Here is a 27,333-nt window from a genome sequence, read left to right on the forward strand (position 1 = left end):
AAACACGTCAAACTAAAAAAGGGTTTAGGATAAATTATTTCAGCAGACATAAATGTTGTTTACAAATACCAGCTAATTCCACGTAACAGCTGGCAAGAGTCAACTGAGATGAGAGAAAAGGACTGACAAGATCTCATCTCTTTTTAAAAGCCTTCTAGGACACGGAAGGAACAGCTCAGAGTTCAGAATTCACAAAGAAATATAGGATGTATATACAGGACCTAAGCAAAGAACTTTTTTCTTATGAAAAAATCCCCAGCATTTTATTACAAGTTTTTCTTTATGTAACACAGGGATAACAATAAAACATCAAACTGACAGCTCTGAGAGAAATAATTTAACCAACACTGCCATCAAGTGTTCTCTATATGTATCAGCTACGTATTTCTATAATACTGCATTTTGGCTGCACAGGTGGACCAAAGGCTGTACCCAGAGTTTGTCCACAGATTTCAGCTGAAACTATTACCAGCACTGCACAGATAACTCACTTGCAGTTGGAATGGTTTTGATGAGGTTAAACAGCTTCAAGCAGAAATCCAGAAATCTGTGGGTGTCAGGAAAAAGCAATACCCTAATTTGCTCATTTGATGGCTATTTTCTCTATAGAATAAACGAGGTAGCTTGAGTAATGACCACAGTAAGTGTCAGCCTGTGGCAGCACAGGGACTGCAGGATAGTCCACACTGGGGCTCAGAGATTTAAATGGGCAGAGGACCAATTCACACATTGAGAGAAGACAGGGAAAGCACTTAGACATCATGAGTTAACTAGCTCTGCAACTCCTCCCTGGCTCTGAAGGCCACTTGCTATACAGCTTTGGACCTTAGGCCACATCTTGGCACACAGATCCAGGTGAGGAAAACTGCCCCCCCCACTTTCTGACTACCACATATTTAAAACCTAGTGCAGAAGAAAACTATTCCTCTTTTGCCACAGAAGATAAAAATGCATTCTAAGAAGGACGGAAGGGTACAGAATTGTTAATGCATTAGCAGTACTCAACACTTAACCCAACAGCAAGACTGACAAAGCTTTAGAAGATTCTTCAAACTACAGTCAAAGACTGAGTGACATAGAAACATTCATTTGGATGGGAAGAACAGGACATGCCTCAAACCTTTCAAGAAAAATTAGCTGGAGACCACAAATAAGCATCATGTTCTGATTACAGAAATATTGTATGTCATTCAGAAGTCTCTTATACTTGTCACTGCAAGCTTCTTCTATGGCATTTAACATGTATAAAGAATTGTTTGATTATATATTTTTTTCTGAAGTGTTTTAGAGCTAACTAGGATAGCTAGCTCTCTATTTTGGAATCTTCCTTTCTTGCTAAGAGGTGTGATTACTGGGACATTGCTGTTCAAAGCACTCCTGGCAATATGACAAAAAAAGCAAATGTGGAAGACAACTTAAAAAAAGCTAGGAGATATGGAACAGTAGCATGGATAGTTTAACAATCAGAGTCATAACCTAAAATATTGTTAATTGTATTGTCTTTGACCAGCAGACTTGATAAAGGGCAGCGTGAGGAGAAAATGCTCTTCTAAGACTAAAGACTAAAGAAGAAGGGAAGACTAAAATTGGCTTTAACCCCATCTTGGCAGTTTAAACACGTGGTGTCCCTCCTAACACGATTCAGACCCATACACTTGCATAACCAGGGCAGGCTTCTTTTATGCTTCTTGGAAAAAGGAAAATATTTCAGCCAGTGACCCACACAATAGACTACTACAAGTTTTCACTTACTAGGAGAAAATATTTTTAAGTTCTTGAGAAAAATATGTGAAAATACCGCTAGATTTCTGTTTTTCATAAAGTAAGTGCATCTCATCTCCAGGACACAAATGGAACTGCTGTAAATTGATTTACAGCAGCAGAACTTCCGTTGGTGAATGGAAACAATGTGGGGTGTGGCATTCCCCACAGGATGAGATAATGTCAGATCATTGAGTTTTATGGAACGGGTACATTAGATTTGTAAGACAAGAGAAGTTGCATCTCATTGTTAGGATCCATCAACATAATTTCTTACTTAATAAGAAGGCACTAGTTAACAATCCAATTCTCTAACCATCAGTAAAGCAAAGCACATCCATGAGAAAAAAAGGATTATTTCTAAAATTACAGGCCAGACAGGCACTGCCTTGTAAACAAGCTAAGAATTCTACTTACAGGACTATTTAGGAGGTGGTTTTGCATAAAATAAAGAATGATTACTTGAAAACAACTGTATAAAGAAAATTAATTATATGAGTACGAAGGCAGGGTAGGTAAATACTGTTAAATGTAACATACTACTCACCTGCAATTGTATGTGCATACAATCTGCTGCCAAAAGTAAAAACATGTAATTCATAGAGCTTGGCAATTTTTTCCAGGAATTCCTTACAATGAGGACGCAAACGTGTGTGCAACATAGGCTCACCTCGACCTAACTGGAAATGAAATATTCCCTAGAAGAAAAAGCATGTTGAACATTATCAAAATAGCAAACAAAAATGCCAGCATTCCAGAACTACCCTCTTCTCTCACTTCAACTTTATTTGGTCCAACTAGACCAAAGCAAGTTTTGGCCACAAGATTATGTGGATGAATAAAATCCAAAGCCCATTTTTGCTCTGTGCCAGGCAGTCCAACAATAAGGTTTTCAAATGCAGGAAAGTGTACTGTTGAAAAATTTATGACGCAGGTGGCTTTCATTCAAACCTTTACTTATGGCAAACCAATCTGAGAAATTTCTCAACCTGCTGAAAATCCTGCTTCAGGAAAGCTCAGGATCTCACTACAATCAATACCTCTCAGTGAACTTCTGACAGATTCATTTCAATATGCATTGAGCTCAGAGAAGTATTTTCTTCATCCAACAAAGTCTATGTGTATGGAAACACAGCATCAGAGAGCAAACCAGGAAGGAAGCTTGCAGATAAAGATCCCAGTTAAAGCGCTAACCCTAAAAACCTCAAAATATTTTTAAAAGTATTTTTCTTCAAACCATGCATTCATACAGATAGAGGCATAGCCTTTCAGACACACAAGTTCTTTTAATCCTTACGTTGAATATTCACGGCTCCCTTTTCTCTTAACTGCAATGTACATTTCTAGCTTGCTTTTTCCTAGCAATTGTGAACATATGCTGAGCCCACTGGACATGCAAGAATGGCAAGGGGAAAGAAAAGAACTAAGCAATCACAATTTGCATGATATTGATGTTTGAGTTTGCATCCTCTTGTTCAAGCCACTGTACACATTTCAACACGTTTCTTGTTTCAGAGCTTCCAAATCAGAAATGTTACAAGCCAATACCCCTCATCAGTTCAAGAGCAAGAGTTTCATGAAGAAATTAAACAGCAACACACAACCTCTCCCTGCCTCACTCCCCCCAAAAATATTTTTAAAAAATCTCTACACATACTCATGGAAGGACAGACATAGCAAAACACAGGATTGCTCAAAAAGGGACTTTGAACAGTAATTCACTGTGTCTGCCTCAGACTTGGAGGGAAAATAGTCTCATTACTGAGTACTCAGCTTGTGAATTGCAGAGGAAGGAAAGCAGAGATTAAAAATAGCTACCTGAAACATCTCTCAAAATGATTAGAAAGGAAAAGTGCAGGAAAGCATGAATGGAAGAAAAAAACCATCCATTTAAATGTATAGAAAAAGGAACATACTATGGAAGACTTGTTTCTCATTTTCTTTTATTCTTCAACTACAATTTTACCTAACCACAAAATGTTCTTTTAAAGAACCGTAATTTAAAATATTGTCAGAAACATGCCTGTTGTTACATTGGCTTGCAAGCTCACCCCAAATACCTTATTGGACATCTGCTGGCAGTGCTGTTCTGTAGTATGGATCAATGTCTGGTCCAAATCTACCATGAGCACCAGTTTTCTATTTCGATGTAGTCGCTGCTGATCTTCTCTTCCCAGCTGCTCAGCTTGCTGTAACAAATATTCACTGCTAAGCTTAGCTTCATAGAAATAAATTAGGTTTATGGCCTTTTGTTCATTGTAAAAGTGAGAAGCATTTCTGCTACAAACTAACTGCACAAGAAATGATGCCTCAGCATAACTGTAGTAATGGCAGCTGTGCAACAATTTTTTTACAGAAAAAAATACTGCTCTCAAAGTCTACTCTCAGACCTCTGGGACACTATTAACTCTTAAAATTCATAAACTCAACATAAAACTTTCAAATTTAACAAATAAGTAACCATTGATTTAATTTAAGGCCCAGTGTCTTGATAGGAAATAGCAGTAGCTTTGAACACAAAGGAAAATTCATAAGTAGGTCTGAGAACTTTTGACTGCTATGTCCAGTAGTTTTGCATCATTAAGGACAATACATCTGACAACCCCACACCGAGTATAAAACCGAAGCTACTGGTGACAGAAATGATACCTGTCAACTTCAGATTACAGAATGTATGCCTTCAGACATAAATAGTTAAGATTATGCAGTTCCACATTGGCACTAACAATAGAGACTTTATAACCCAGTAAACATGAGCGAAGTTTACTCCTCTTGTATGTGTTCACAAACTTTCTAAGTAACACGTGAAGCTCTTTGTTCACTTAATCACTTCTGATAGCAAGTTGCAGTGTTACCCTCAAGACAGCTGAACTTAAAAGTAAAGTTAAGTTAGAGCACTATGAAGCAGCAAGGATCAAGTGCAAACTGCCCTTTGAAACATTCATCTATGATGGGGACACCTCTAGCTGCTTACATCTTCACAGTTCCCCTCATTGGTGTTCTTTGAAGAATTACCAGAGACAAAAAAAGCAAGTAGCAACGTAAGAAAGTTAAAACAGATCAGGTTGACAGAGAAGATAAACAGAATGTTTATCTTCAAAATAAACATGCCCTTTCCCCCTCCACAAACTGAGGGGGATAAACAAGAATATTTTGATAACTCAGATGAATATTTGAAATATTAATGAATTCAAAATATTTGGAATATTTGAAAAATAATGAAATAATTTTACCACAAAGGTAAGTTGCAGACCAACTAACTTCACTATATCTAGTGGGTCAATTTCAAGGTGAAGGTTAAAGCTAGGTTTCAGAGACACTGCAAGCTTTGAACAGATTTCAGCTAATGGAACTTTTCACTAACTGTTCACTCTTAGTGACAAAAATGTTCAACTAGAAAGTTTACAGGCTGCTGTCAAAGTGCCATCTTTTCAGTACACAGCTCTAAAAAAACCCAGTAAAAAATCTGATAAAAATCAATCTACACTACAATAAACTCACAAAAGCCTGGGGCTACTAATGTTCAATCCCAAACTCCTCTTCAAAGAGAAGCTAAACTTCCTGTACACAACATTTAAGAAACTACTATAATTAAGTTTCTCAATTGTGGCGCTACTGTGAAAGGTGTGAACAAAGAAAGCACGATGGTACTTACCTCAGAGCTAACTTTCAGTTCTGGGACACTGTGAACCATTGATACAGTTGCTGTGGATAATGGCATGCTCTGCTTTCCATTCTTGCTTCGTATCCTAATCACATAGGGAAAAGCAGCATGACATGAGAGAGTAATAGCTTAGTGAAACGTTAAACAGACCAAAATCTGTAGTCTCAAGCTAATCATCACCAAAAATTGATTAAAAAGAGCTATTTTAACTAACACACACTTTCAAATTCTTGCTAATCCAAGTTACTAGACAAACTGGATAGAGATCAAAGAAGCTCACCAGAAAAAACCCTGCAAAAAGTCACTGTAGTAAGTTATACTTCCATACAATTATTTTCATGACACATGACACTAAGATGAAACACATTTAAGTATTGATTTGCATCAAAAAACAAGCTATAAACTAGGTATAACTACCAAACCACTCAAATTTAGAGCTATTCCACTTCTTTTTCTTTTTTTTTTGCAATTACTCAGCATGCAATTACATGCTTTTTTTCCAAGCTAGAGTATGAAAAATTTAAACAAAGGACAGGCAAAGTTACTCTCTGCACAAAGAGTGACTGCTGCTTCACAAATACCATCCAAAAGAATCCCCATATATGCTCTTCCCATTGGCACAGAGTGAGGAACTCTTTGTATGCTCGTGTTTATTTTATTTATGTGCATATTATACACACAGACTTAGTGGTACGCAGACACGTGCATATACAGATACCAACACAGCAGAGGTGTCACCCTTGTGTACATACATACATATGACACAGAGCGTGTACGAGTGCACACACGAGTACGAAATTGCTTGAAAACTGACCAAGAAACCCTGTATAGGATCCCTTTCACTGGCTTACAGCTTATATCAATCAATTTATTGGGAATTCTGACATTTAATTGATGATTCACCAATATTAAAAAATACTACCATACAAATTTTGTCCTAGGTGACACATGCACATGTTTTAATTCTCCCACGTACCAGTCCTATTAAGGACAAGGTTTGGTATCAGATCTACAACAAGAGTTAAACCAGATTTCAATTTGTGACAAGCAAACTTCTGAGGAACAACTGTACTGAGCTGAGTTGATGCAGACAACCACAGACAGGTATCTTTCACTGTACCATAGTGTATGGCAGCACTGATGTCCAGAAACAAAAGGTATTACTAGTCTAAAGTTCACATGCACATTTTAGCATCTTAAATCCTTTGCTTCAGAGTTCAGAAAATCTCATCTATAACCCTGAGAGACATTTCAAATGTGCCTTTAAAAATTATTAACTGTTTTCAGACCATTAGCTGAATGACTACTAAGAATGCTGTACTTGCTTTTCTCCAAGCAAGAAAAGCATCACGGCTTTTGAATTGTCTTCTGATGTAGGCTCAGCAGACATAACACAGTATTTCAGATGTATAAGCCATTTTGTATAAAACGAAGACACATACATAAGACATAGTAAAAAGTATTAAGTGAAAAAAACTTAATTCGCTGGATACCTTGAGTTTTTCTGGATTTTTCATGAAACGATAGCAATAGAGCAATATTTAGATGTGATTGTATTCAAACCTCAAATCAAATACTCATTCAGGACAGACAAAGCCCTATTCATGATTATCCTAACTTCGCTAGGTTTGCCAAATGTTTATAAAATATTAACATTCAACTTTAAATAAGAAGTTATATCCAAACATCAACCAGGCTACTTCTTGCATAGCACTCTCAGTATTCGGTCCACTTGCACTAGTTTGTGGGATAATGTTCACAAAGTAATTCTTAACAATGAGCATGAATTAAAATGAAACTGAAGTATTTCCAGACAAATGAAATGAGTATGCAACATTAACTTATAAAATCTAGGCAACTATATAGCCTGTTTTGGAACAGCTGTTGAATTAGTAATGTGATATGCATAAGAAACATTCTCTTTACCAAGCAATGAGACAGAGCAAAGGAGAAATACAATCATCTTTTGAACTTGCTTTCTTTTTCGCCTAAGGCTTAAATTCCTTTAGTTCCATGGCAGAATGTTTCACAAAAAATTGAAAACAGTTAAGAAGCCTTAAATTGAAAGCACTGGAGACAAGCTAGCTCCTATTCAGACAGTACAAATGAAGCAAGGTCGTATGAATGAGACTGCTATTACCTCTCAGCTATTTGCACGTGCACACATAAAGCTCTCAAGTTTACTAAGCCACTGTTGACACACCATACAACTCTCAGTCTCAGTGGTGAGTACATGAAAAGCAAGGTGTGATGAGAATTTACCTCTCTACACATGCTCCTTATATTTTCTACCTAAGTTACCCTACATCATCTCCAAGAAAAAAGAGCATGCACAGTTCTTAAATCCTAAATGAGTGAAGACCTCAGAGCAGCCTTCCAGTACCTGAAGGGCCTAAAAAGAGACCTATAGAGGAACTATTTATATTTACAAGGGCATGTAGAGATAGGACAAGGGGGAATTGCTTTGAATGAAAAAAGCGTAGGTTTCATTAGCTATAAGGATAAAATTGTTCTCTGTGAGAGTGGTGAGGCACTGCAACAGGTTGCCCGGAGAAGCTGTGGATGTCCCATCCTTGGAAGTGTTTAAGGCCAGACAGGATGGGGCTCTGAGCAACTTGGTCTAGCAGAACGTCTCCCTCCTCATGGCAAGGGGGCTGGAACTAGATGACCTCCAAGTCCCTTCCAGCTCAGGATATTTTATGACTATATTTAGACGACAGATGGAAGAGCTTGAATCCCTAATTGGAAGCAAGGAGAAGTTGGAAAAAAGAGCTGACAGTACTTACTGAGTTAAATCCTGGCCACATTCTGCACACAAGCCTTTCATAACAACAGGATGGCTGCATCCTTCCAGTCTCACCAAGACAGTCCTGAAAAAGATGTAAGCATTCCATTTACAGTAGGTAGATCACAGACATGTAGATTAGCAACCCACAGACTGAACGAATTCAAAGAATAAATTCTGGTTATGACTTGAATGTCAGCCCCTTAAGATATATGCTTTTGCCACAACATGCTGAAAAGGACAACCACCTCAATCTTCAAATTATTAATTTTCACAACTTTAGAAGTCACCGAATCATATACTAAGGTCAGTTTCTAACCATAGTTTAGCAAAGAAATTCAATGAGAACAAGTACTGTTTGTCCAGAAACAGTTTACATTCACTTAGATACAACTCCCCATACATAGGTACAACCCTACGGAACTACACAGTAATGAAAACCAAATGCAGAAACTTCAACATCACAGAACAGCTTAGATTCTGTTATTTAAAATCACTGAGTCCAACCATTGACCTAACGCTGCAAAGCCCACCACTAAACTATGTCCCCAAGCACCACCTCTGCATGTCTTAAATTCATCCAGGGATGTCCCCAGGCAGCCCATTCCAATGACTGACAACCCTTTCTGTGAGGAAATTTCTCCTCAAATCCAGTATAAACCACCTCTAGCACAACTTGAGGTAATTTCCTATCATCCTATTGCTTGATACTTGGAAGAAGCAACTCCCACCTGGCTAAACCCTCCTTTCAGGCAGTAGCAGAGAGTGGTAAGGTCCCTCCTTGAGCCTCTTTTCCTCCAGACTGAACACCCCCAGCTCCCTCAGCTGCTCCTCATCAGACTTGTGCTCCAGATCCTTCAATGTCCTTTTTGTACTGAGAAGTTCAAAATTTAAGCCAGGATTTGAGGTTTGGCACTCAACAGTGCCAAACACAGGACCAGATGAGTTCTATACCAAACTCAGTTTATTATTTTCATGGCAGACATATATTGCTTCAACCTTCTCATAAAAATATTTTAATTTCTGATCCTTAAGCCTTGAATCAACACAAAATAAAAACATAGAAAAGGGTATTTTATTCTTTCTTTTAAACAATGGCTAAACCAAACCAGAAATTAGAGCTAGAAACAGAGAAATGCAACATTCACTATTCCAAAATGTTTAGAAGACAAACTCTACTTTTCAGTTGAATAGTCCAACTAAAGTATTCCTTGTCCAGTTATCAAACTTCCAGGTCTTGAAAATATCATTATTTATTTTCTTTCAAACACTTAACAGCCGTTATAAGAGACTTGTTTTCTTCAATACAGTTGGAGAAACTGATTTTTCAGACTTATTTTTCAAAAATTTTAGTAAGTAGTTATAGTTTAGCTACTACAAAATTTCACCAACTCTGCGATAATGAGCTACAACATCTCCCTAATATTTAAAAAAATTAAAAGGTCAAGCAGCTAAAAAAACCCCAACCAAAGTGCAAAAAATAACAAAACCTGAGCTCTTTCATAAACTGGCTGTAGTGTTTTAAGTGTGGCTTCAAACCTGTAGGCAATAAGCAGACTGCAACAGGAAGAAAACTGTTTTGCAAGCTCAAATCTTGCATTTATATATCTGACTACTAAGTGTTTGGGAATTCCAAGCAGAAACCCACTTTCTAAATAATACCTGCATCTGCTTACTTGCAGTGTGTCCCTTGCTCTTCAACAACCAGAAGAATGATGACTCTACTAACAAAACTGCAGTTCGTGCCCACAATGAGAATTATTTTCCTCTTTGAGAGCAAAAACTAGATGGAGGTCAGGTTTATTTCAAAAGAAGTCTTCAGAAGCCATCATACTACCAGTATTCCCACTTACAAAAGTGCAGATCTATGTCCTTCTCACTGGCAGACATTATCTGCTTGGAAATTACATCTCCTCTTCCTGTGCAGGCACCTTAGATCTTCTCTTTATAAACATGGTAGGTGTTTCACAAAAAACAATTAGTCTTGGCTCTTTAAAAGAGCTGCGCAAGACAAAGTATTTTTGTGGCCCTTCATTAGTGGCAATTCACTGTGGATTATATCACAGATTTCACAGAATTTAGGTCTCCTCTCATCCCCTTATATTTGCATTATTTAATTTGATTCCTCTCCCTACTCTCTTTGACAATATGTCTATCTTGCTGTCTTTTACACTGATTCACTGCTAAGCTCCTTTTTCGGCTACCAACTCACACTAATGACCATGTCAGAATTTTTCATCCTCACCATGTCTTCAGTGTATGTATCAGAAATTAGACACACCTAAAAGGCCAAAAACCCACCCCACAGTACAAGCTACAGAAACATGCTTAAGAGATTACAGTGACTGAATTTATACCCTACATAAATTGGTTTTCAATAGTTCAGGAGGAAAAGAGCCTTTCAATGCCAGCTTAGAAGGCACAATATCTCTAGACATTCTCTACTTTGCAGTCAAGGAAACCTCACACTCCAGGTATGCAATAGGAGAAGCTGGCATACTCCTGGGCTGAGGTGTGATTCAGAATTGGACGGATAAGAGCAAAGATTTTTATTAGAAAATCAGAGTTCTAAATTATTCACTGATACTGTTCCTAAAACTTCTCATACCAAGCATGACCACTCAATAGCAGTTTTTCCCCTGCAAAATCTAAACATAACCAGAACTCTTGGCCACACTTAGATGTGCTAAAGATAAAATAAAAAGTACATGATACCAAGTCCTCTGTCATACTGTTCTCTGTGATGTTTAACTCAAAGGACAGAGGAAGAACTCCAGAGCCCTGATAAACTTCTGAGCAACATACAACCAAATGGTCAAGTTTCACTTACAACTGTCAGGATCTTACACAGACTTCTCTCAGGAAAAAAGCCCAACACTACTTAGTGCTGCAGAAAGCCTGAACTCTACTAATGCCTAGGCAGACTTAAATTTTAGCACATGTGCTTTAATTAGTAAAAAGAAGCAAACACAGACCTCAAGTAGAATGACTTGTGTTCATTTCACACCTGGAAGCTCTCCTTTTACTGTTGAAATGAGGGATTTTCAAAATGTAATGGCCAAGATCGAAGCAAATTATCAGAGAAAAGTGAGCTGAATCAAGGTGTGCATGTCTAGTTCTACAATGGCTGCATATACCAAACATGGGTTCAGGCTTCTGCCTGTTCTCCAGGTCATAAGAGAAACCCACTTAAAAAAACAGAGCCTTTCCCTACTCCATTTCTACAAAGAATAAACAGATTCCCCCTCCCGCCCCCTCCAAATATGAGGGATTACAGCACACTTTACTGCTGGCGACACTAATAGCATCTTCCTCTTCTTCAGGACCTACCTGGTCATAAGCAGAGCTCAATTGGTTACTTCAACAATAGCATTCCAAGGAAAATGCCACAAAAGATGCTAAATCTTTTCCTAGTTTTACAAACTGCCCCAGCTGTGCAGATGAGCTGGGTGAAGCAACTGGGTAAGAACCACTGGGCTGTGACAAGCACACTTTTTTTTGGGCAACTGTGGAGGTGGTAGATCATTCCAATACCCAGACTGATAGCTAAATGACTGCAAGAGAACCACAAACTACCTACGTGGTTTCTTTGGTACAATGAAACTTGAACCAGTAAATAAGGAAACCCAGTCTGGACTCTCATTCACATTCCTTCCAGATGTGCTTGTAAACAACAGAGAAATCAGGTGTGCCATTAAAACAAAATTTTGGTTTTTGTGGCCACAATCATGAATAGGAACAGACATTCACCAACAGCCTAAGGATGCAGGTTACCATAAGGTCACCACTGTTCTTCCATCACTTCCACACTTACATCGTGTTTCTAAACCAAGTCCTTTAATAATATCTTCTTTAAGCCAGCAGCATGGGAAAGGAAAAAAAAGGGAAAGCTTTCATGAAATCCAATATGATTTTTTTTGCTTTTATTAACAGAGGAAGTCAACGTCTGTGCTAATCCTAAGGCCTGGTCATTACAGCTGACTTCAAATGGAAGAACTTTGTATCAAGCATAACCATAGCACTTGTTCCTGGTAACTTAATTACATTGGAAAGCCAAAACAGAGTTCTCATGTCTGTGCTGCTCCTCAGTTGTAGCAACCAGTTTACCAAATCACTGAAGGGAACTCACTGCAAACAAAAAGCAATCCCTTAAAGGTTTTAGTAGTGCTTAATTTTATTTTTGGTTGGTTGGTTGTTTTTTTTAAGCATGATCTAACACTTCAGCAGTAAGTGCAGGAGTGGAAGGAGAACAGAAACAAAAACTTGACATGTTTTTTTCCATGGTAAGTTAGCTACCTGCATCGGTGGGCCAGCTGCAGCACATGAGTACGATGGCCATGAGATCTCTTTGTGGTTGTCTTCAGTAAAACTCTGTATCTTAAGGATATTTAGCATAACACAGGAATAGAGAGGTTCCCTCTGTTACTTAGAAGAACTAGTCTAACCTGACTGTACATTAGCCATGGCCTTCCATTACAGCTTGGCTTCACTTCCAGAGGCAACTGCTCCAATGACATGCTGCCAGAGAAAGGCAATGGCCTACTTTCTTTACTCCCCACCCTCATGTTTCCCCTCCTCTGGCACTTCCAGAAAGGACTATTTCAGTACACTGCAAGACAGAACTCACCAGTCCCAACCAAGTTTTCTGCTGGTTTTAGAGTCAAACAGCTGATAAGAGCAGTCCATCAAGCAGTCCATACAAATGTTTTACAAACAGGGCTAACTGGGGAAAGACAGACACAGTTTGAACAACTCACATTTTCTCTCCATAGTAACCAGGCCACTTTGTTAGTATTTATCTTGCCTATCTGTCAAGACTAGCTTGGACAACTCCAAGTCATAGAAACATAAGTTTTATTTATTATCTTAAAGTCTGTTTCAGGTACCATGCATTGGCATTGAACATATAGTGCAATATAGTGCAAATTTACAAGATGAAGCTACTGCCCTGCATTGACTTGTATCTCATGTGAGTGTTGGCAGCCAAGCAATGGCTGGGTTTCCTCAGATCTGTTTGGTATAAAGAGAGACATCAAATACCACAAGAAACACACAGACCAAGTTGTCACTGTGATCACTCAAAGCTGCTGTTCTCAATCTGATGCCATATACCCTTCCAATTAGCATTAGGAGATGTCTAAGTGTACCAATGCAGCAAAAGGAGATGCTGGTGTGCAAGTGAACAGAAGTCATTGCCCTGGTTCTGCAGAATGCTCAACAGGGTGTTACTGGCAAACTGTCAAGGGGTAGAAATATCAAATGAACACATCTTCAGATCAATGATTATTAAAACCAACCATTACTGAATCAACCAACTGATTTAGAACAAGTATGAGCACAAAATCTTTTAGTTGTCAGATGAAGTTAGATTCAACCTAAAGCCTACTTCTACAGTTTCATTAGTCAGATTTCTGAAACACTGACATTTTTGTTTGCTTATACCAGAACAGTATTTTGTGGTGTGTGTCTGCAGCATTTAGAACCACTACTAAGAGCCCTCAAGACCAATTTACATCAAACCACAGCCTTTGTTACATAGGACTCCAGTTTTGTAGCAAGGATTTTCTCAAAGCCTGAATCACCTTGGTCTCACCATGTAAGAGTACTTAACAACTGGATTTATATATTTATTTAACCCTCATTAATGTCTGTGAGGAAGCTGAGAGAGTCCTTGAATAATTGATTAAAAATACCACGGATTCAGAAGGACACATGGCCCTTGTTGCTACCAGCAACACATGGTCTATAGCCTCTTGAAGCTGTTGGAGGAAATGTCTCATCAGTCCACTACAGCAGCCACTTGACTTACACTCAAGGACAGCAAACACAGACAACTATATATCAAATACCCATAAGCCCCAAAGGCCTCGCCCAAACAAGTCAGACCTTTTGATAAAAGCCCCCAAAACCCCATGCCCTAGCCTAGCCAACTATGTAACAACTGCTGTGAACAGCAGCTCACAGAAAGCACAGTTCACACTTCAAGGCATCATCTCAGTTCTCCAAAGCTAATGGGGAAATTAAGGGTCTTGAGATTATTTTTCCTCTGTTAAATACAAACTATTCACAACTATGAGTTTAAAGTGTTGTGAACCTTTTTCTTCTACTTTTCAGGCAAAATACCTATTCAGGCTTAGACTAAGGTCATAAATGCCAAGAGAAACACAGGCCCAGAGTTTCTGGGTTTTATTTATAATCCGAAAAACATCTTATGCTTGAAGTAAGTCTACTTCCATGACTCGCAAGGCTTTACATACTTCCATTCACTTCCGGAGAAGAGTCTGCATTACAAGCAAGGAGGTAACCCTCCTTCACCCTCTATGCAGACATCTGTGAACAGCTTCTTGCACATTTCAAAAAAACACTGCTAAGAGTTAACAATGTATAATAAAAAGGTAGAAAAAAAAAAAAAGGCAAATGGCCTTGCAGTGCCCTATGCATAAGATCTAGTAAATCTTTCAAATATTATTTACAATGCAGGTTTTTTTTTTTATTTAGAACATTTTAAACCAGAAGTAGTATTATTTAGGAGAATTCAAAACTAATTGTTTTTAAAAGGGAAAAGGTAAACATACAGTTCTCAATGCTTTTACACAGAACCCCTTCAAAACAATGAAATTCACACAGAATGAATCCAGAAGTGGAAAGATGCAAGCTTGTAACTCTGTAACTTGTTTCTTTAGCATCAAGTACTTCTAATAACTACAGAAGAAAACTGGCTGTCATATCTCAGTAATTCACTAAAGCAATAAACAGTTCTGCAGTCCACTCTCCCCATTACTGTTGTCAACTATTGACATTACTTTTATGCATTTGCTTTTCTATCACTTCTCTCTGACTGCAGTCATAGCAGTCATGCAGCAGTTCCCAAATACTTGCTGCAAAACTCCCCCTGAGAGCTGAGGAATATCCATCTGACAGCAGGATCAATCCAAATCTATGCATAGGAAATAAATATATGCGATGAACCCTGGCAACCTAGGTGGCATTTACTCAAAAAGTTGAGGTGACTGAGTAGTGACTGTACGGCCTTCTAATTGACACAAAAATAATTAACCTAAACCTGAAATTTTCTCAAACCACACTTCAACTTTCACATCACTTACTAAAGAATAGTACACGCAGATGAACGGTCACAAATCCAGGTGACAACAGTCTTGGACTAATCCCACCTCTGACTCAGTTTTGGTTTTTTTCAGGCATATACCTCTCCTTCAGGTAAAGGCACATAATTCCCCCTTATCTCAGACCAATTTACCACATTCCTCCTATGCCCAGTCAAGATCACCTGTAATTACCGGAACAAATCTGGTTTGCCTCCTGCACCTGTAGGCTCACATCTAGATAATCAGCAACAGATGAACACCAAGACAGCCTGGACACCACAGCAGAGAAAAGTGACTGAGAAAGAGACCATTTCAAACACACACACAGCTGACATCAAAGCTATAAACATGGGCTTTGCTTCTTCCTGTACAAAGAAATCTAGGAGGATCCTGTGGTCTCTCCCCCTCTGCCTTGGAAAGCTGCATCTATTAATATTAACAGAATATTACACCTTCTCCAAATATTTTATCACCTTCCCCACTGAAACCATGCACTTAGGCAATCACAGTCCCTTTGTTACTTCCAAACAACAAATAAAATGGGAAGAGGCTTACTGCAGGATGCACAATCCTCAAGTCTAACAGCTTCCTCCCATCTTTTCCTTTTTTAGATACTGTGGCAAACTTATCTGGACATGGCAACCTGTGTGCTTTCCTCTGGGATTTACCGTTAAACCAAATGAACTTCCATAGGAAAAATTAACAACTCTTAACACCCTTAAGAGCAATTATGAACCAGACTGTCCAAAGTTACACCACAGTGTTCAGACAAGGAGCAGCAGCTCCACATTTGACAACCAGATGACAGCAACAGCATCATGTGAGCCCAGAAACCTGACACACTCTGAAAGCTGAGGACAACAGCTTAGAAAGCTGGCCACCTTAGAAAGGGTAAGTGTGATAAATAGCAGTAAAGTTAATTAAATTCTCTTCTTGAGCAATGCTTTCCCTGGGTAGGACCACTTGCCCCCATCGCCCTTCCGTGAATGGGAATCCACAGCATTCACTCCATTAAGCTTTGACCAAGACCATTTGCCTTTCACAATTTTTCAAATGCTGTGAAGTCTTAGATGTAATTTTTAAACTAGGAAACACTAAAAAGCAAACAAATAGGCATTATTCAGTTCTACTGTGTCAAAATCACTGCCTTATGCTACAGTTTTTCTCAAAACACTTGTAGAAAAGCAATTTCAGTTGTGTTTTTTAAGACATTAGTGCAATAGTGACCTGGCAATATCCCAATTCTTGCCTTAAAAAAATGGAACATTTCCTTTAACACAGCAACACTGTGTTAAAGGAAACTGGGGGAACCTTTCCCACTTCCAAAGCCTTTTGAAGACTTAGTAGTCTCTCCTGCTGGTGACAGTTCTATCCTTCCCCTATTTCCAATTCCATAGGTCTAACTTCAGCAAAACCAAACCTAGACAAAAAGTATAATCAAGATCCTTGAACTGTAACCGGTAATGCATTACTTGCTCTCCAAGAAGTCATTTCATGTTCCTCTATATGCTTTAAAAGGCAACTACTGCCAATTCAGCTATCCATATTTGGTAGGAGACCTTAAATTAACCTTTAATATTTTTAACACACAAAACAGACATCCATAAGAATATTTCATAAGTGACAATTTACAATGAATTGTCTATTACCGTTTTCCAAAAGAGGTCACAAAAATTAAAGGCTGGCAGCTCTTTACTAAGCCTTGAGGCTAGTACGTCCCATCTGCAAATACTTTTATATATTATTGTCAATGTTTAAGATTTTGAAATACCATCACCCCACATTCACTTTTATTTAGTGAGTCCAAATGTAGCATTAGCCATTTACCTAAGGGGAGTCTTCCACTAGGTAAATCTGACTTTGAAAATCCAAACAGCTGGGATCCCTACCAGGATGAGCCCCTAAGTTAACACCAAACACACAGTCATCAAATCAGAAAGCTCCAAGTAGGCATGCAAGTTGTACTACTGAGATTGCTCAAGAGAAAAAAGCTCTTTGGGTCAAGACAATCTTTGGGAACAATTCAAAGTTAAAGTCTTGTTGCTCTCTTCCTTCCTCAAACTTTTCCAATCCCTCCCAGTTCAAATGGCTATGTATTTTGCAACATAAAAATTAAAGGTCTCATTTCAGTTCTCCCATTAGAATTTTTGTCCATACATTTTCTCTTCAGAAGAGAAGAATTACAGAAAACCATGTGGCAGTTCCTGAGAAGAAGCAACATGCATATTTGCCTTTGAAAAAGACTGGTTTTCTAAACAACTCTAGTATTAAAGCTCAAAAATACCCTAAAGAAACTAGACAGCAATAACTAATAAAGAAAATCCATTACCATTTGGGTAAAATACAATCTATTTCCAGCACAGATATCTACAAACCAACATTTTAAAAAACCTGCTTGTAGTTCTACAATGGGATGCATAAAACAGTACCATGAGCTATCTCATTCTGTCTGCACTCACACACAGCAAAAAGCCCCTGAGCAACTCATAGTACTAAGAGAGTAGAAAATCCCCTGGTTTGGGAGAAAACTTGTAAAAATAAGAATGTTACTAAAGACTATCATACAGAATGTCATATGAAGCATATACAACCTCAAAAATGTTATTCCCCAGTGTTGACATGCCATTTATTCTCTTGATGATTCTACTGGCATTTACACAATCACTTTGATCTGACCTATATATGGGCTACTGCTGAAAAGATAAATTACTCTTTCCCTACACCACACTCCTCTTGCAGCAACTGAACAAAATGAGGGAATTGCTTACTATGAACCATTGTACAGGAGGTTGGGCGGGAAGGACAGAAAGAAAAAAAGATGAGAAACCAGGCCATCTTTAGCTCCATGATTTCCAACACCCTACTCAATGCAAGCTGAAGGCACTCAAGTCAGAGCATCCCTTCCAGCTAACTCTTGTATTAGCATGAAGCAATCAGGAAACCATGGTCTAAGAAAGCCACACTGAGAAAAACTGCATACTCAAGGCTTCTACAACCACACTACTGGTAAATTCCAAGACTGATGCCTATTTCCAACCAAACCTGATTGAGCAGCTTGATTCTCTTAGCTAAAGAAGCTCCTACAATTTTTGTGAAAAATAGTCATGTAAAGAAAAGGAACTTTGTCCTCTACCATTCAGTGCAATGAGTTATACTATGAGCTCCCAATTGTTAGGTGCCTAGGAATAGGAGAAAGAGAAGGCAATGAAAGACAAAAGCCCTAATTTAAAACTTACATCTTTTTCAATATCCAGTTCAACCAAACACCAGAGAGATAGCATTCTTTTAATGTTTCTTGGTATCACAGTAAATGGCAGAAAGGAGAGGGGAAAAATATAAAAAAAAGAGACACAAGAAACAAGTCAGAAAGATGCATACTGAAATTTACTAAAAGAAATAATGCAATGAATACAGGCATAAAAAGGAGTTAGACAAGAGATACAGTAAGCTGGGATCGTTACGTATTATTCAACAATCCTCAATGTTTAGCACTGAGGGTTTTTTTTTTTTTTAGACTCTTATAATGTCATTAAATATTTGTCAGGATATTATGAAAACATTTGTGTCTAACAAACAGCCAAGGTGTTTTTCCTGTACTTTGTTAAAAGTGTCACCACTTTAAAATAAACAATTCATTAGCAATTTCTTCCCTTTGGAAGACTGTAAAATGCATGATGCTGGGGTCTGGGGTTAAGTGGACAGTAAACTGGGCCCTGAGCCTATGTGACATTAGATAACCAAAAGAAGATACTCTTTTTAAAATATATAATCAAGTTCCTGGCACAAAAAAGTATCAAGCAAAGACACAAAAATCTACAGTTTTTTAAAAATATATAATCAAGTTCCTGGCACAAAAAAGTATCAAGCAATGACACAAAAATCTACAATTTTAGAGAACAAATCCCCACCTCTTTCCTGCTATCTTCTCCAAAACCAAAAAATTACAAGTTTTGCTTCACTAGGATACAGATAGTTTAAACAAGATTTTTATTACAATACAAATATGCTGTGTAGAAGAATGTGAATTTTGACTATTAAAGGTGTGTGGTAAGCCACAAAGATACCCAGGTTAAATATACAGGTAATAAATATTTTGGAAGACTTTTCTAATGTGAACCAAACATGACCCTTGCAATAGTCTGTCCCATCAGTAGGGCAATCACTTTATTTTAGAAACGCTTATTGAAATATTTGCATAAAGCATTAATACTGACCCAACCCAGAATCCTGACATACCTGTAGCAGCTTCAGAATGATTAAGCTTGATGGGTAACAGGCACTAATAATACACAGAGCAGTGCAAGATTTTTGGCGTTTTATTTGTTGCTCCTGCTACCCCTCAAAATTATGCTTCATTAACATCAAAGGCCTTTCATTAACTGCTTCCTGTCCTCCCTGTTATTTACAGTCCTAAAAGGTTAGACATCTTTCTCTCTCACGTTCCAGTCTGACGTGATTCAAGCCTACCTCTGCTAGAATAAGCAAAAGCCACTTACTGCCGGCCTGCCTTGGGCTCTCCCCTGGGGAAAGTTTGCACCCCTGTCAATGCTAAAAAGTGGGTAATCAAACTACAAGAAAATTAAGTGCTATAAATGTGCAAAATTACTTTCACACAGCAAAACATTTCATCTCATGCCCGGTCTAAAAGAAAAATAGCCAAAAGTTAGAAATGTGTCTTCTTAATTGGGAGAGATTTGTGCTAAATGATGTCTTTATTTCCAGAAATACTATGACCTAACTGACATAGAAGAAAACTCATCCACTCACATTTTTTATCCTCAAATAAAAAGGTTTAATCAGCTTATCTTCTCATGTTCTAAAGAAAAGGAAAAATATTTTCAATAGAAACAGTACTTCTACAATATTAAGGGTCTGACAAATATTTGCAAATATCTTTGGTTCATAGGGAATTTGGGGCTAAACCAGCCAAGTTCATTTTTCTGAAGGTAGCATTGCACCTACCATTCTGGACAGTTTGGATTACAAAAAGAGCATCCTCTGCAGATGGTGAATAAATTTCAGCTTAGTTTTACTTACTTTAATCACACCTGTGCTTTAATAAAACAAAATCCTAAGGTATATTGAAATACTGTTGATAGTGAAATATTATTTCAATTCCACAAAATGGGAAGCCACAGGCAAGAGATTAAATGCTTGCAAAAAAACCTTTTAAGTGACCATAGAAATGCAGCTATGTCTTTAACTGCTGATGAGTTCTACTACCCTTAGGTCGTGCTTATTCTACCTCTTCACCTGAGGTTTTCCCCTGCAGTCACCCAGTAAATACCACTGCAACATGCAACAGAGGAACCAGACTGAAAAGTCAGAATCCCAGAAGTGTAATGCCTAGCAATGGTCAGTATCAAATACTGTCTTTCAGTCGTGTAAGATACAAATATTCCAGAAGCCAAGAACAACGGTAAGAAAGAACACCATTTATTTTCTAATTGTCTCAAAGCAAGAACTTGCTAATTATGATCACATGACTCAAGACTAGACAAATCCAGTAAGAACACTGTAAAAAAATTTGTGCATTCCAGTCCTGAAGTTAACATTGAGCAAAACTAAAACACTGCTTAATCAGACCCAGACTACTTTAAATTGATTACATTTTTCACTTAGAATATTTTTAGTTTCATTTTCCTTCCAAGCACTTAGCTAATACAATGAAAAGACCAGAAAAAGTTATCTCCCCTTGTATTTAGTGCTAGCAAGATGAATTTCATCATGCATATGGTGTTTTAAAATTTCAGTCTGTACTTTTAAGATCTTTTTTAGTCTGACCTAGCATTTACAGTACCTTTGTTCTACCTCAGGTATTAAAGATTGTCCATGCTGTACCAGATGCAATAGCAGAATGCTGATGTGGCACAAAAGGAAAGCCAGTCTTATCTCAGAAAGAGCTATCTCTATAGCAAGAAACACACAGCTTGTACCTCCTCAGTAGCACATTATATTACTGACTGATATAAAAATGCATCAGACTGGTTTTTTTTCTTGAATGTTTGAGAGCACCCTCATACACAGATGCTTTGCATATACTAGTGAATTTCAATCAAGAAAGTTTAGGCCTGACTGCTCCCACCCAAAAATCAAGAGAACTGCAGTCAAACAAAATAGCTTGCTGTCATAAAACAGAGGAAGTAGAGTGTTCCACTAGTTTCCTGTTGAGAAAAAAAATCTGCTCAAAGTACAGGGTAGCAGGCTATTAGCCAATTTAACCTAGAAATCTGAGAGGCCCACTATCTATCAGGCACTTAAGAATTTAAAAGTTAACCAACATTCAGCCTTATCAAGACAAGCCCGTTGCTAAACTATGAAAAAAAATGTCTCCTTTAGTCCCTTGGTCTTCCCAAAGTTAAAATTACAATGTCTTGTTTATGTTTGTGAAGCCTTATAGATGAAAACATCTACAGTATTAAAACATTTAGGCTGCCAATATTATGTGCAAGGTATTTAGTAATTTTAAAATGCCTTGCTGCACTGCTGTTTCCCATTAAAATTCCTTCAATTGAGCACAAAATTATCTGTTCGCCCCCCGAGTTTTGCACCAACCTAACTGCCAAACTACAAAGAGTATATTAGGACAAGAGGCAGTAGGCAGAAACTGATGCGTAGCAAGCTCCACCTGAACACGGGGAACAACTTTATTGTGCTGGCGACCACGCACTAGAAGAGGTTCCCCAGACTGTGAAGCCTCCCCCACTGGAGATCCCAAAACCTTCTGGATGCAATCCCATTCAACATGCCGTAGGGCGACCCTGCATGAGCAGCGAGATTGGACCAGATGACCCACTGTGGTCCCTTCCAATCTGACTCGTTCTACGACTTTGTGATTTCCAAGTAGCTTTTCCAGTAAGAGCAGTTTTTAGAGAACCCCGAGATGCACAGCTCTCTGAGACAGGGCTCACAGCGAAGGGCTCAGCTCTGAAACACGGGAGTGGAGCACGATCCCTCAGCACCTCCCCGGCCGCTTCCTCCTCCTCCTTTTCCTCCTCGCTCGGCAGCTTCCCTGCGCAGAGCTTCGGAGGAAGGGCCTTTGTGAGCAGGGCCGGGCCCGGTCCCCTCGGAAGAAGCGCGAAAGCCGCGTCCCGCCGCAGGCTGCCCGCGCCGCCCCCGCCCCGCACTCACCCGGGCGCGAGGACCTGTCCGGGCCGCGCGCAGAGCTCGCGCACCACGCCGGGCCGCTCCGCGCGCAGCCTGCGCTCGGGGCCGCCGCGCTGGGGACGGGCGGAGGCGCCGCTGGCGGCGGGCGGCAGGGGGGCGGCGGCGGGGCCAGCGGGGCGCGGAGCGGGCGGCGGCGGCAGCGGGGCGCAGAGCGCCAGCACCGATCCGATCTGCACCGCCGCCCCCACCGACACCTTCCACTCCAGCAGCCGCAGCGGCCGCGGGCCGGGAGCGCGGATCTCCGCCACCGACGCCGGGCCCTCCGCGCCGGGCCCGCCGCCCCGCTCCGGCCGCTCCTCCATCGCCCCGGCCGGGGGCAGAGGGTGGGTCGGGGGTGCCCGGCAGTGGGGCCGGACCTGGCGCTGCCGCCGCCGAGGGGTTTCTGGGCGCCACGATAGTCACCGGTGGCGCCGACAGCGGCGGGATCACGGCGGCTCCGCGCAGGCGCCGCACGGCGCGTCCGGCCGCGCTTAAAGGCACAGGCGCGGGCGGCCCGGCCCGCAGGGCGGTGCGGGGAGGAACTACGGCTCCCGGCAGCCTCCGCGGCCCCGCCCGCCAGCCCCGAGTGGCGTCACAGAGCCAGCATTAAAGAACATCCCGAGTTCGGACCCACGGGGTTCATGGAGTCCGACTCCTGGCCCTGCGCAGAACACCCCCAGAATCACACCATGTGCCTGAGAGCGTTGTCCGACCGTTTATTGAACTCTGTCACGCTTCGTGTTGTGACCGCTTCCCTGGGGAGCCTGTTCCACTGGTCAGCCATCCTCTCGGTGAAGAACCTTTTCCTAATATCCAACTATCTTGGTTTAACCCCAGCTAGCAGCCACGCCCTACGCAGCCACTTTCTCGCTCCCCCACCAGCAGAACTAGGGAGAGACTTGGAAGGGTAAAAGGTGGAAAACTCATGGTTTGAGATGAAGACAGTTTAATAGGAAAAGCAAAAGCCATGCGCACAAGCAAAGCAAAACAATGAATTAATTCACTTCTTCCCATGGGCAGGTAGGTGTTCAGCCATCCCCAGGAGAGCAGGGCCCCATCGTGTGTAACAAGTTGGGAACACGAACACCATCACTTCAAATGTTCCCCCCTTCCTCCTTCTTCCCCACACTTTATACACTGAGCATGATGTCCTGTGGTCTGGAATATCCCTCAGGTCAGCTGGGGTCACCTGTCCTGGCTGTGTCTCCTCCCAGCCTTCCAAGCACCCCCACATTCCTTGCCAGCGTGGCAGTATGGAAAGCAGAAAAGGCCTTGGCTCTGTGCAAGTCCTGCTCAGCAATAACAAAACATCTCTTAATTATCAACCTTGTGCTCAGCACAAATCTAAAACACAGCCCCACACCAGCCACTGTGGAGAAAATTAACTCTACCCCAGCAAAAACCAGAACACCAGTCTGAATCTCCCCTGGTGCAACTTCAGGCAGTTCCCTCGGGTCCTGTCACTGGTCACCACAGAGAAGAGAGCAGTGCCTGCCCCTCCTCTTCCCATTGTGATGAAGCTGTGGACTGCAATGAGGTCTCCCCTCAGTCTCCCCTTCTCCAGGCTGAACAGACCAAGTGACCTCAGCCCTTCCTCATATGGCTCCCCCTCAAGACCCTTCACCATCCTCAAGGCCATCCTTTGGACACTCTCTAATAACTTTGTATCTTTTTTACATTGTGGTGCCCAAAACGGCACACAACACATGAGGCGAGGCTCCACCTTCACAGAGCACATTTGGACAATCACTTCACTCGGCTCTGCGCTGGTGCTGCCCGAGGCCTGGACCCTGAGGAGCCCGCAGAAGCTCTGCAGCACTCTCTGGGTCTCCCCTGGGTCAGAGGGCGGGTGGAAAAGGAGAGCACCCTTGCCTGGCAGAGCAGCCACCTTCCCTGGGCTCCGGCCTTGCCCTGACAGTGCACACTGGCAGGGCAGGGAGGTGGAGTAGGGATGTCTGGCAGGGAAGAGTTTGGATGTGGACATATTCATGGAGGAGCTTGGACGTGGACATGGAGCTGCGGAGGCACAGCCTAACAGGGACATCTCTGCTGTTCACCACAGGCCAGCTCCTGACTGGAGCTGATGTCAGAGATGTCCCTAAGGGCATGTGTGTGTCTCCATCAAAAGATGCCAAGGACATGCTTCCACCCATGGCAGCCACATGGCAGGGTACTTTTATCTCTTCAGCCACATGCCAAGGGTGGAGGCCTTGTACCATGTCCCAAGCCTTGTGCAGCCTTCCACAGAGGGATGAGATGCTCTGAGCGCCCATGAGAATGTTCAACTACCTCAGCATCTCTTGTGCTTGTGTAACCAAAGCACCAAATCTTTTCACCTTGTTAGTGTTCCCTGAATTAATGTCTTGACTTAGGAGGTCAGAGCAGCAGGTGCAAGGGGCTTCCACAAGAAGTCTTTTCCAGAGAGTGACTGGCTTGCTAGTGGATAGCATTTTGATAGGCATGTTGAAGAATACATTTAGTGCCTGTAGCTCAGTATGCAGCTGCAGTGTGAGCTGCAGGTTGAGCTCTGGAGGGGCAGGAGCCTGGGGCCGAGCCCAAGGCAAGAGGCTGTCAACCCTTTGCATAACAAAAGGCCTGGGGACCTGTGGCCCAGCCAGGGGACTGGACACCCAGAGACACAGCAGGAGCTGATGACTCCAGACTTTTCCATACTTAGACTTAGAGGGTATAAAGCCCAGGGTTTCCTTTGTCCCTCCTTGGAAGCACACAGCTCGAGCTGTTACTTTGATACTGCACCATGATTAAATTATTTTAAGGATCTGGACATCTGAGACTCTGCAAAGGGAAATCTGGGGTTGAGCCCATAAGGAAATCTGGTGTGACTGTGAGTATGGGGGGTGTAGCTGCAAGGGGGCCTTGGTCCCATCTTAGATGATGTCAGAGTGGCTCCTGGATGGTCAGACAGGGAAGTTCCCTTAACAGGGAGAAGCCTGCCAGCATACAGTCTACAGGCAATCTCCAAACAGTAGGCACTCCTGAGTTTTTCCCTGTTAACATTAGTAGAGACATCTTAAAACAAGAACAGTGTGGACTGGTTGGGAATTGGACCTGCAAGACATTGCTATGAACATCATGATGAGCTTGGGTTGTGAGGCAGCCACCATCACCAACAACCAGAGACTGGAAAATTTTGGAGTGAAAGTTGCTGTGCCTCTTTTATCAGCTCCTTGTACACAGGCACAATGACACATTGTACCCTAGTGTGTATTATTCTTAATGTTCTTTTCATGCCATCATGTGGCATGTGGTAAAGCTACTTCATGAAAGGTGAGTACTTTTTGCATAGTATTCCATCTCTCTACTACTTGTGTTGCTTTATTTGCTCTTTCTGAATCTGAAATAAATAAAATCTGAAAATCTGAGATGAAAATAAAAATAATCAGCATTGAAGAAACATGCCCATGTCCTCTTGCACATGAAAACTGAAGTTTGAATTCCCAGTGAGCACTGATGAGGCTACCTTTGAGCTCTACCAGGAAGTGCTGACTTGCAGCATTTCTCCTCAACTCTCTTCTCAGTGTTTTTAGCTCACACCCAGCCTTCTTTCTTTTGTAGGGTGGATTGATGTTGTTTTGCTCAGGGGCAACAGGCTGACGACTGCCTGGAGGTGCAAAGGAAAAAAGATAGCCTCAAGGAGCAGGAGAATTCACCAGGAATTTCACTATTGTTAAAACTGTTTAGACTTCCAAGTCTAGCAAAATCTGGTTCCATCAACAATGGTAGTCATAATAGTCAAGGAAAGGATGAAATAATAGCTGAGGTGGGAGGGGACCTTTGGAGATCATCCAGTCCTAACTCCCCATCTCAAAGCAGGGGCAACTAGCAGGTTGCTCAGGGATGTGTCCAGTTGGGTTTTGACTGTCTCCAAGGATGGAGACTCTAACAGCCTCTATGAGCAACCTGTGCCAGTGTTCAACCAACCTTACAGTGAAAAAAGCTTGTTCTTGTGTTTAAGTGGAATTTTGTGTGCCAGTTGCCTCTTGTCCTTTTACAGGGCATCACTGACAGGGGTCTGTCCTTGTCTTCTTTATTAACCCTCCCCCACCTCCATCAAACATTTATACACATTGGTGAAATTGCTCTGGAGCCTTCTTTTCTCCAGGCTGAACTGTCCCAGCTTTCTCAGCCTCTTCTCACATGACAGATGCTCCAAGCATTTTAATAACGTTGCACCCCTTTGCTCCTGTTGTTCCAATATGTCCATGCCTGTTTTGTACTGGAGCCAGCACACCCAGTGTGGTGTCACTAGTGCTGAGTCTAGGGGAAGAAGCACCTCCCTCAAACCTATTGGCAGTGCTCTTCCTAGTGCAGCGTGGGATGCTGTTGCCTTTTTTGCTGCAAGGTTTATCTTTGCTGGTTCAAGGGGAGCTTGGTGTCCATCACTGTCCACAGGCCTTCACTGCAGAGCTGCTTTCCAGACACTTGGCCTCTAGCCTGTCCTGGTGCCTGGGGTTGTTCCTCCCCACAGGCAGGACTTGGCATTTCCTTTTCTTGAACTTCATGAGGTTCCTCTCTGCCCATTTCTCCAGGATGTCAAAGTCCCTCTGAACAGCAGCACAGCCATTTAGCCTGTCACCCACTCCTCCCAGCTTGGTATGACCTGAAGACTTGCTGGATGTGCACTCTGCACCATGGTCAAGATCATTAATGAAGATGTTAAACAGTATTGTTCCTGGTATTGTCCCCTGGGCAAAGCACCAGTGATTGGGTAACTAGTGACAGGGCACTCCTAGTACGGCATGAAGCACCAGGGACAAGCTTCATATTCATATTTATAGTAATTTTTTTTTTTCCCATTTCTGCCATAGAGAATAACATCTTTAAGGAAACCAGGAAAGACTGTCAATTTT

General features: G+C 41.2%; 1 protein-coding gene across 3 annotated transcripts in view; it reads right to left on the reverse strand.

Moving 5' to 3' along the window:
- The window catches only part of CTDP1 (CTD phosphatase subunit 1), a 104,290-nt gene extending 81,374 nt beyond the window's left edge, over positions 1-22,916 (reverse strand). The window contains exons 1-5 of one of the 3 annotated variants that reach the window (XM_069007959.1): positions 22,840-22,908; positions 8,212-8,295; positions 5,417-5,510; positions 3,822-3,950; positions 2,309-2,459 (exon numbers count right to left, since the gene is read on the reverse strand). In XM_069007959.1, the coding sequence (XP_068864060.1) occupies positions 2,309-2,459; positions 3,822-3,950; positions 5,417-5,510; positions 8,212-8,252 (415 nt within the window). In that variant the 5' untranslated portion in view covers positions 8,253-8,295; positions 22,840-22,908. Of the gene's footprint in view, positions 1-2,308; positions 2,460-3,821; positions 3,951-5,416; positions 5,511-8,211; positions 8,296-22,447 lie in introns of all 3 variants that reach the window. The other 2 variants (XM_069007957.1, XM_069007958.1) reach the window with 2 other exon arrangements.
- Positions 22,917-27,333: the final 4,417 nt, after the last annotated feature.

The sequence above is a fragment of the Aphelocoma coerulescens genome, chromosome 2, assembly GCF_041296385.1.
Source record: "Aphelocoma coerulescens isolate FSJ_1873_10779 chromosome 2, UR_Acoe_1.0, whole genome shotgun sequence".
NCBI classification, from domain to species: Eukaryota; Metazoa; Chordata; class Aves; order Passeriformes; family Corvidae; genus Aphelocoma; species Aphelocoma coerulescens.